The sequence below is a fragment of the Brassica napus genome, chromosome C3, assembly GCF_020379485.1.
Source record: "Brassica napus cultivar Da-Ae chromosome C3, Da-Ae, whole genome shotgun sequence".
NCBI classification, from domain to species: domain Eukaryota; kingdom Viridiplantae; phylum Streptophyta; class Magnoliopsida; order Brassicales; family Brassicaceae; genus Brassica; species Brassica napus.
Genome location: NC_063446.1, coordinates 36701359 through 36711824, shown reverse-complemented (window position 1 = coordinate 36711824; position 10466 = coordinate 36701359). Strand labels below are relative to the sequence as shown.

The following is a 10466-nucleotide window of genomic DNA, read 5'->3' as shown; positions in this document are numbered from 1 at the left end:
CCTGAAAACTTATCTCCCTCAGTTAAGAAAAAAAGGAACATATAATGAGAGCCTATGATTAAAACCATGTACCTTGGTGTGAGCAATCATCGTTCTCATATAAGCATCACGTTCAGAGGGACGAAAGAGGATTCCTACTAATTTAAAATGTCTCACCATATAAGCGACACTATCCGGATCCTTAGTAATAGGACATTCTAAGGGGGACGATCTCGTTCGTCAGAACCAGCCGGACTCGTGGGTGTCGTGCCACCGACACTAGTTGGTAAAAAAACTTTGCAGCTAATAAAATTAACACTAACACTATCTGCTTGAGGAAATTAAGTATCTTCTCTCAGAACTTTGGTCAGAGCGTCAATGACATAACCATTAACATATCCTATTTGATCTTTATACACCGTCTGCGCTACGGTTCATTTTGGACTCACGTAAGCTCGGTCTTTTTCTAATAGGCATAGTTCATGAAGTATCGCGAAGAGTAGAGAAAGATATGACAAACAAGGGGCTTTATCCTCGAAGTCATATGCAAAGATTGAAAATCTCGAGAAGATTTCCAACAAAGAATCATACCTGAATCAAGTGGGAATAATGCCCCAAAGAAATAAGAGAGAATCATGGTGTGGTTATCCCTTCACAAAAGGAACTATTTGAAGAGATTTGTCTTTAAAAATCCTACAAGCCCATTAAGGACGGAGGGACAATTGTTGGATCCAAATCTTGACCAAACCCAAAGAAATCGTACACAAAAAGTCGAGATCGTTGGTCGCATCGATCGGAATCAACCTCGAAGAGAGGCAATGTCATATAACGGAATAAAACAGTCACACTTTACTTTGTGAAGTCGAGCCAACGAGTATCCTAGTCAGTTGCAATATTCACAGTCAGACCTTGACTCAGTTGCGATATTCATGGACTTATACCTTGTTTTCACTAGTTTAGTCTTATTCGTATTCATTAACACTTGTAAATTATTATTATTATTTTTTTTTTTTGATAATCCAGGTAATCCGGAGACTCCGGATGGAACCCAACTAGCGTCTAAGTACACCTACGCAGAAGACATCCTAGAGGACCCGCATTTTTCACCCCATTTTAATTGACGATGGCCAACGGGATTCAAACCCGGATCCGTATTGGGGCCAAAGCTCCCTTAAGACTATTGGGCCGTCTTCGCTTCGCTTGTAAATTCTTTTGATATTAATATAATTAATTTTTGTGAACTCGTTGTTGTTATAAAGATATTATCTCCCACAAGTTCCTTCTTTTCTATTTTACAAACACAAACACTATCAAATTCATAATATGGGTTTTAGTACACATCCAAAAATAAGACCTGACTCATTTGACTTCAGTGTGACAGCCGCTGGTGGAGCTTTGTATACTCGGAGTTGTCTGATAGACGTTCATGTATTCTTTGCATTGTCTTTGATTTTGATATCAAAAAGTTGCGAGAATTTTTATGAACTTATGTGTTTAAAGCCTGTATTCACATCACTTCTAAAGAGTAAAACATCCTTAATTTAGAATTCGATTTATCATCATAACTTCTTCTATATTACCGTATGATTTAGTTCCTTATAAATTATGCAACATCATCTAACGGCGAAAAAATCAAAAACAAGATGAAAGACGAATTGGTTCAAGCTTACATGGTACACATGTTAAAAATTGCGGAGTGAGACTGCCACTGAATGTAGACCTTTTGGAGAAGGTTTCCGACTTGGCTTTAAGCCCTCAACTTTTCATATGGGGAACAGCTTCACCTGAAGAGACTTGAGAGTTTTCTTGGTTTCTTTGTCTTCTCCGATGATGGTAACGAGTTGCTCTCCTCTTTGCTTGACGCTTGTTGACTTGGTTTCACAAGAACTTTTAGAAGATCGCTCATAGATTTGTCAGATACGAAGCCGAGTTTTGCATCTTGAATCTCTTTCGTAGAGATGTCACCGCATTCCACTTTCTGCGTCTCCTTCAAACGGTTCTTTGAAGTCTTTTGCTTAGGCGGATCAGATACCAGTGGACCAGAGAGACTCTCCACAGTCTCTTGCTCATATGATTTTGACCTCTTTGAAGTCTTTTGTTTCAGAGCCTCTGGGACTAGTGCTTCTTTGTGACGCCGAAGCCGCTTAGGTTTTTGGACTACAGACTGATCTTGATTCTTTGCTTGACCAGACAAGGTCGAGTCCGGACAAAACTCAGACTCTTGCTCATTCTTGTGCTCACTGTTTTCTCTCATCCTCTTCAAAATCTTTTGGTTAGCCTTAAAAACAGATGATGCCTTTGAGTCATGGACTTGGCCTAGACCTTTGTTATCCTCCTTAGAAATGGCCAACTCAGCCTTCTTCTCCTCCATACAAGCTGATGGAACAATCTGATCTATGGCGCTCTGTTTCTTCTCGACCGGAGTTGGCTGTTCGATGATGGTGTCCAGAATGATTTTGCCAAGAACAAACCCTACTTCGCATGTAACTCCTTTCCCAAGTGAGCAATAGTCAATAGAGAAACCATGTTTTCCGCTTTTATATGATTCCACGTCACTCATTCCCGTAAACAAATCCGCTAGCTGTTTCCCCTTGTTCTTCGATACAAACACCTAGAGAAACCGCATCAATCAATTACAACGATAATAAAAGACATTAGCTAGGTTACTTGTGGTACAAGAAACAATAATGCACTGTGTACATACCAGACCAGAGCGTTTGAAAGACGGGAAATGGTATAGGGCTTCGTGGAGAGAATCCATATCAGTGAGAACATATTGAGTATCTCTCAACAGAGATGCGAATTCTGAAACTGCTTCCGCGAGATCTTCATTGGATCTCTTTCTCGAAGATTTTTTAGATACCTCAGGGACGTATCCAGCTACTGAGTTTTCATTTTCTCTAGCGAATCTGAGAGCTTCCCTCCAGTTTCTGTGGTAGAGAAGGGAGGCGAAAGCGTGCAGTACAATAGCCTCCTGAGGGTTACGCACTAGTGCGATGTGGAAAGCCAACAACGCAATCCTGTTCCAAAACAAACATTAAAGTCAGAGCTTATCGAAGGTAGAAGTAAAGAAACAAACAACTCACCATAGTCTGGAGTCGGCAGGTTGCTTGCAGGAAACTAATTTATCCATATTGGAGAATAACTTCTGCATCAAACTCAGACGATGTCAAAAATGGATCATTAGAAAAAAAACGCTCCTCAAATAACGAAAATCACGTACCATTAGCATTAAGGAACTTTGTTGAGATGTTTTAGTAGCTTGTTCCAGGTAAGCTGCCTGAAAAGGAAGCAAAACGTGAAGTAGCTTGTACTTCATGAGAAGAAGGATGGAAGGCGCAGCAGCTCCATATCCAAGCATGTAATTCATTTCCATGAATATTCTAACCTGAACAAAGGTAGAGAGCATGGTTTGGTCACAAGCTAGATATTATCTAAAAGTAAAGATATAGATTCGAGCAGTCAAAATACCGGGTTCAAATTCGCAACGGAAGATATAGATTCAGGTATTGCAGTCTTAATATCCTTTGAAAGCGATAGACCCAATCGAGCTGAGAGTCGTAACCCCCTGAGAACTCTAGCTGATAGACATAATGGTTAGACACAAAACTTAAGTACCTTGTCCAGACACAAGGCCTTCTTGAGAAGAATAAATAAACGCATACCACAATCTTCACTGAAAGACACATGTGCAGGGATGAGTGTACGTAGCTGCATTCGCATTAGAAAACAATGGTTAATACCATAAAAACGATTTACATAAAATAGGAGTAAGCAAAAAAAAGTTTAAGTCACCTTTAGATCCTTCAAGTCTTCCATTCCATTGTTGTAGTCATAAATTTTAAGCTCAAAAGGATCAAAGAACAAACTGCACACAGATTTAGAACAGCAAGTAAGAAAACAATACTCTTTGCTACGAGAAGCATATGTTTCAGAAACTAAACCTGTTAACTGTGAAATCCCTTTGCAAGCTATTCCTCCAGAGATTGCAGTCTTTTGCATCCCAACCAGAATACATTTTGAATAGGTTGCTACTCTCTTTGGACTCCCGCGTATCATTTTCATGCTCAGTGTCACTTTGTGCCACGGTATTGAAGCTGGACACCTATAAAACGAGAAATGTCAACGAATAGAGAAAAAATAAAAAGATAAAAATTACCAGAAAGCTTACCTCAATCACCGAACCTTTCATCCACACGTGACAAATAGGAAACCGTCTCCCAACAACCTGAGCACGGTGAAACAACCGCCGGATCTATAACAACAAAAAAAAAGGAGATGAGTGAAGCAATAACTAAAACATAATGTACTAAACTAACAGAAGAATAACCTGTTTAAGATTAGCTGTAGTGATCACATCATAGTCTTTTGGCGGTCTATGGAGTATCAAATCCCTCACACATCCACCCACAAGATATGCATCGAAACCTAAGACAGTAACACAAACAGTTCAGGTTTCTTCTCATTGCAGCAACCAAGAAACATAGAGAACACAAACCTTGACGTCTAAGGAGTCTCAAAACATTCAAAGAGGATTCTGGCACCATTGAATTTCTAATCCCACAGTCAATTGCTCGTACCTTCTTCCACTTTGATGTATCAACTGTTAAGAACAAACAAGGGGCAACATGTTACAGTCTGAACCAGGTATAGTAGTATCAAGAAAAAACACACAGTACCTGAGTTTATGTCTTCTTCAATAACTGAACACTTCTCCATGACTCCCTCAGCAAGCGTGCAATTACTCCTTTGTAACTAGAGACCAGAAGAAGAAGCTCGCAGATGAAGTGTTCGACCAATTGCCGCGGAGAGATTAACAAACCAAACTATAGAATCTGTTAGAGGAAGATAGAGACCCACCTTGGAGTAAATGGCGGCTAGGGTTTGAGAACGAAAGAAGGCGTTTCCTCTACGCTTAATTAGACCCAACATAGCATAGGCGTCACATCATGGCTCTTTAAGCCGCAAGTAGAACACTATCGGTTGCAGGTTCGGTGGCGGAGTTATGATTTTTTTAGGTTTCAAAGTCTAATCCAGACCGTCTGTACTTTAACCTACCGAACCAGAGTTCAGTCCGGTTCCGTGTAATAACCAACCCTGATTGTTTTCTCTTATATCTCTTAACCGAAATTTTGTATTTCCATCCCCGGTTTTCTGGGTTTTATATTGCTAAACCAAAATTATCTGTTTCAAACTTTCAAATTTTAAGCCGCCATTAAAAATTCATTAATGTTTTGTCACTGATGTCTGGATTTCGGGTACCAAAAAGTAACCGTCAAGTGTAAATTCCATAATCTTTCTGCAATCAAACATGAATCTTCATAAAGCATCTAAAATCTGTAATCTTTTTCATAATTTGTAATAGTATAATTATACAGGTTATAAAGGTTTTAGTTACTAAATAGCTAATAACTAAGTTAAGAAAAACATTAATACAACCACGTTTAGAAACATTGAAGATAGCAAAAGGGCAAAGCATTCCGATAGGCTCTCTTTCCAGGATGGCTCTTTTCAGGGTTATTTTATGAGTTTATTCTTCACTGGTTGAAACTTCACTCGTTTAATAGCCATAAAATCTTTTCTACATCTCTGATTTGGTTTGACAAGCACATCAAGAATCACCTCGAAATTGCAGTCAACCGCAGCAACTCTAACAGCAGCTTCAGTGTTATCTCCATAGAGACAATCATGCAAGACATTTTGAATTTTAAAAAAAAATACCGTGAGTTTCATCAGATTTTAGTGTTGTTCGTTTGGTTGCTGCAGGTACCTTCGTTGGCGTCTGCGTCTAAATGCGGCGTTCTCGCGTCAGACGCCGAAAAAATCAGCGTTTTCGATAAAAAAAACTGCATTCGAATGTTTATTTTACGCATTTGCCATTACTGTATTTCATTATTTACAAAAAAAACCTAAATTCTAATTTCTCCATTGACGCAGCTCTTCTCATCTCCGACCTTCGAGCTCTCTCATCTCCATCTCCGACGCAGACCTCGAGATCTCTCATCTCCGGCTCGAGCTCTCTGTCCTCAGTCTCGAGCTCTCTCTTCTACGACGCAGACCACGAGCTCTCTCATCTCAGACGCAGTCCTCGAGCTATCTCATCTCTGACGCTTATCACGGGCTCTCTCATCTCTGAAGCTTATCACGAGCTCTCTCATATCTGACGGTTATCACGAGCACTATTATCTCCTCCGATTTGGGTTTCAAGCATTGTTGAGGTAACAATCATATGCGTTTTTGAGAATGGGTTTTGGATCCAAGAGCCTTAAAGTTTCTGATTTCTGAGTATAACTTGTCATGTCATCTTGCTCCAGCTTCGTCTTCACCTTTCCTTGTTTATAAGAATCATGGTCTGAAAAAAAACCCAAATGAGCTATTAGATTCTGCTCTTGTTTAGTTGTTACTTGAACGATGTGTGTTTAGCTTTGTTGATTGAACGATGTGTGTTTCACTCTCACTCTATCGTAAGAGCTTTGCCTTTGTTTGATCCAAAAATGGTGTTTATGCTGGTGATGTTTGTTGAATCAATACAATAAAAGAATCTAAGTTGAATGATTAGATTCTTGAGTCTTAAGAGAAATCTTGAGATGAAATCAAATGGGAAAAGAACATAAAAGAGATTTCATTGAATAAAGATTCATTACAAAGGTAAAGTGAACCTTAGAATACAAAATCTCTATGAAAATATGTTTTCTAAAGTCTAAGAAGAGGAGAAGTCATTCTAAGAAGGAGATAACTCCTTATTTATAGAGGGATGAAGCCTAGGGCTTTCTAGCAATATGAGTCTAATTCATTGTCTAATGGGCGTTCAGGAGAGGATGTAAATCCACCCCCAACAGCCTTCTATGCTTGCTTCATTCGTGTGTGATGTTTGTATGTGTGATATGTGATGTGTTTGTTGGTTACTTACTGGCGTTTGTGTGTTTGCTTTCTCTCAGGAACTCTCAGGCTTCTCCATAACATCTGGAAGCTTTGTGAAAGATATAACTCTTTACCTTGTAGCTTGTTGTTGAAAGAGTTTGTGTAAATCTTTGAAGTGTAAGTCTTTATGCTTGATAGAGTTTGTGTGAATCTTTGAAGTGTAAGTCTTTATGTTAAATGATCTTGTATCATTGAACCTTTTTTGCAGGCTCTCTGTTTCCATATAGTGAATGTGTTGGAGTTCGTTGCAAAGAAAGAAAGTCTGCAACTGCCCCATGGTTTTACAGCATTACAAGTACTCTTAGGTAACATCCGAGAAGCATTACAATTTATCTGTCTCCGCAACTGCCCCACGGTTTGCAGAATGCCAGTCCCTTCATGGCTTGTTTTTGTTGATGCTCTAAGTTCATGGTCCGCTTGTTCGTTTGGTTCGTTGATGCTGTTATCTGATTACTTTGTTTCGTTATGTTGATGCAGTTATAGGACGAATTGTTTTATCCTGGTGATAAAGATACAGAAGCTCACGAACTCTTTGGGAGCTATGTTTCCATCATTACTTGGAGTTTTAAGAGCCAATTGATTCCCTTCTACAGAAGCAGTAGCAGAAGACGGGTTAATGGTGAGCTTGAAGATGAACCTCTCCACAGGAACATTATCATTACTGAAAAAGATGACTGCTACTCTTTCAACAAGACCCTGTTACAAACATTGTTCATACGTCGTTCTATAATGATTATAGAAACAAAGACTGATCTTTGATGTGGGTTTTCAATAAAAGCTGTTTTAAAATATTACACCAAGATGAGAGATTTCTGTTATTAAATTAAAATTTGAAAATACAATTTATAAATATCATCTCCCTCCAATTAGGTAGAATAAGTAATTAAATACAAAATCTATAAAAAAAATACAAAACCTCAAAAATGAAATAATAGATAGTATTTAGAAAAAAAATTATCTATATTTATTGTTTGTTATATTATTATAATCTAACATTTTTGACTAAATTATTAAAATCTTATCTTTAATAATTTGTTAGGATTAATAATATTAATTTATGTTATTCAATTAATATTTGAAAATACAATTTATAAATTCAAATTATTATTTTTTCCAAAAATTTGTTTCATTTTTTATTCTGATCTGGAAAGTTAAACAAAAAAAACTAAAAAGAAAGCATGATAAAATATTTTTATATTTGTATATTTGACCAAAAATTTATTACCAAGTAAACATAATATTTTATGGATATAAATATATTTAAACTAAATTTTATTTATTTAAAATACAATTTTACAATTTTTTAAAAATAAAATATGAATAAATGAAAATAACCGCAGCTTCTATCAAACGACCAACCCAAATCTGCTTCTTGCGTCGGCGTCAGCTTCCTGCGACTTCGAAACGAATTGCGGCAGCGTCAGCGGTGGCGTCGACGTCTGCGTCTTCAAAACGAACAACAACCAAACGACACTGACGCAGCTGATGATGCCGATGCCGCCGCAGAAAAACGCGGCAACCAAACGAACAGCACTATTGTATATGAGTTTTCAATGGGGTGACCAGAAGTTGTATTGTTTGTTAATCTATGTTATGTGACGAAACCATCATCTGGTGTGCTTGGAGCAGAGGACTGCAACAGTGCAAGGCCAGTCGCAATAATGATATGGCTACATCCCTGATCAATCAAGACATTCCAAGTTAATCTTGTCAAGACATTCCAAACGAGCGTTTCGTTGTGTGTAAAATACATTGCATGTTCTATGTTTATCCAAAGTTTCTGTTTTGACAGTATACCACAAGAAGATCACCACATGACCAAAAAAAGAAAAGCTACAACTGTTTCTTCTTCTTCTCCAAGTATGAGTGGCTTCTCTGGAAGTTCAATATAGCCCACACCAGATGCCTCAGGCCAATCTCAGGCCACAGAGCATCCGGAGAGAAGAGCTGAGAGTTACCCGTTTGCCACAAAAGAAAGTTGCTCAGCCTCGTCTCTCCTGAACTCCTGATCAGTATATCAGGCTCCGGCGCCACGCTCATCTGCATGTTCTCCTCAATATCCACCAGCTGAATCCTCTCCACATCCCTATCCGCCTTCTCCACACAAGATCTCTTGACAGCTTGTACGATCTCATCTGTGGAGTTATAAGCAACGCAGACAAGAAGCACCACTCTACTATTCTTAGCCGTGGCCTTCATGACTTCCTCCGCAGCAGCTCTCACTTGGTCGTTTAAAAGCCCCAAGTTACCGATAAAATAAACCCGTATGCCGTACTCATGCACGATGCTCTCTTTATCAAGCAAAGACTTGATCTTTTCCAACATCAAATCCATAAGAGACTGAACCTCCTCAGGCTTTCTCCTGAAGTTATCTATGCTGAACGCGTATACCGTCACGTACTTGATACCCAGCTCGTAGCAGTACTGCAGCATCGACATAAGAGCAGAGAACCCAGCTTTGTGGCCAGACCCGTCTTCTAGACCGCGCTTCTTGGCGTACCTACGGTTCCCATCCATGATAAAGGCGAGATGGGTGGGCAAAGGACCCATTGATAGGACTCTGAACAAGCTTCTCCTTGAAAGCCTGTGTACCTGCTCGAGGAGTTGCCTGATGCCACCGCCCATACCTTCTCCACTGCTTCATAACGAAAGATTAGTACACAAACCTTAACAGTATTTAACATGTAACGTCTTAAAAAAACCATCAAGTAAGTGTTTGGGCCTTTTGAACACGAATACAGAACTAAGATCCTCCTCACTCACTCAGTATAGATCAGAAGACGAGTAAACAAACAAAATCTGTAAAGTTGCATGCTTTCTAATCACATTGATGGATCAGAAGATTTCAATCCAGATTCAGAGAATACGAAGCAAAGCTACAAATACTAATGATACCCAGAAAAGCGAAATCGAAATCAAGTATAACCAGTAAAATTGGGAAAGAATCGGTGCTCGATCCTACCTGAGATATATGAAGTGAAGCACTGTCCCAAGGTTTTTAGGATCAGAAATAGTTGACGGCAATAGGGAAAGAACCAAAATTCTCAGTTGACTGTTAAGGGAAGCAAAAGTAGGGAAAGAACCGGAACCGGTTATGAAGGACTGAACCTATTAAAACCCAGTTCAGATTTTTTCTACTTTTTTCTCCTATTTTTAATGTTTGAGGTACAACCTTTTTTGCTGCTTAAATTTGAGGAATCTTTGTTTCAAAATTTTTTTTAGGAATCTTCTTATTTTGGTTTCGCTTTAGTCTAGAGTGATCTTCATTTATCCATTTGCCATCTACATTCAAATTATCTATTTAGATAATTTATCCAAGTGATCTATCCGAATGTTATTCAGAATTATTCATTTCATCGTCTAGATGGTTGATCTATATATATCATCTAACAGAACTTTTATTCTTCTTTTCATCTTTGTTTCCATCAGATAAATTGTAACACATTATTTAAATTATTTCCAATGGTCCCTCATTTTAAAAGAAAGGTTAAAAAGTGAAGGAAATCATCTCCAACGGTGTATCATTTTGAGAGAAACTATTCATAATTATTTTTTTTGAAATTCTA

General features: G+C 38.4%; 2 protein-coding genes and 1 long non-coding RNA gene across 5 annotated transcripts; 1 reads left to right on the top strand and 2 right to left on the bottom strand.

The window, feature by feature from the left end:
* Positions 1–1531: 1531 nt before the first annotated feature.
* On the bottom strand, positions 1532–5016 carry BNAC03G74530D. 2 transcript variants are annotated; one of them, XM_013820350.3, is made up of 13 exons: positions 4840–5016; positions 4659–4734; positions 4478–4582; positions 4310–4407; positions 4151–4234; positions 3924–4084; positions 3775–3847; positions 3645–3690; positions 3451–3560; positions 3203–3367; positions 3066–3127; positions 2684–2999; positions 1532–2590 (listed from the first exon to the last, which is right to left on the bottom strand). In XM_013820350.3, exons 1-13 carry the CDS (start codon positions 4909–4911, stop codon positions 1760–1762), a joined length of 2199 nt encoding a protein of 732 aa, XP_013675804.2. In that variant the 5' UTR covers positions 4912–5016; the 3' UTR covers positions 1532–1759. The 2 variants fall into 2 exon arrangements, with proteins under 2 accessions (XP_013675804.2, XP_013675805.2); XM_013820351.3 differs by having other exon boundaries at positions 3066–3124.
* Positions 5017–5887: 871 nt separating this feature from the next.
* LOC106399383 lies at positions 5888–7741 on the top strand. Its single transcript, XR_007320828.1, has 4 exons — positions 5888–6197; positions 6918–7017; positions 7109–7205; positions 7378–7741. It is a non-coding gene; the product is annotated as an uncharacterized LOC106399383 (long non-coding RNA).
* An 836-nt stretch (positions 7742–8577) lies between these two features.
* LOC106380566 (dehydrodolichyl diphosphate synthase 6) lies at positions 8578–10063 on the bottom strand. Of its 2 annotated transcripts, none has more exons than XM_048751200.1 (2): positions 9863–10063; positions 8578–9535 (listed from the first exon to the last, which is right to left on the bottom strand). In XM_048751200.1, the coding sequence occupies exon 2, from the start codon at positions 9523–9525 to the stop codon at positions 8734–8736; it is 792 nt and encodes a 263-aa protein (XP_048607157.1). In that variant the 5' UTR covers positions 9526–9535; positions 9863–10063; the 3' UTR covers positions 8578–8733. The 2 variants fall into 2 exon arrangements, with proteins under 2 accessions (XP_048607157.1, XP_048607158.1); XM_048751201.1 differs by having other exon boundaries at positions 8578–9538; positions 9863–10013.
* Positions 10064–10466: the final 403 nt, after the last annotated feature.

Bases quoted from the DNA above. Each gene is read 5' to 3' on its own strand.
- LOC106380566 (XM_048751200.1), bottom strand. From the start codon at position 9,525: ATGGGCGGTGGCATCAGGCAACTCCTCGAGCAGGTACACAGGCTTTCA.
- BNAC03G74530D (XM_013820350.3), bottom strand. From the start codon at position 4,911: ATGTTGGGTCTAATTAAGCGTAGAGGAAACGCCTTCTTTCGTTCTCAA. The intron at 4,408-4,477 runs GTTTGTGTTCTC...TTACTGTCTTAG, and splicing joins GAGACTCCTTAGACGTCAAG to GTTTCGATGCATATCTTGTG. The intron at 3,848-3,923 runs GTTTAGTTTCTG...ATCTGTGTGCAG, and splicing joins AGGGATTTCACAGTTAACAG to TTTGTTCTTTGATCCTTTTG.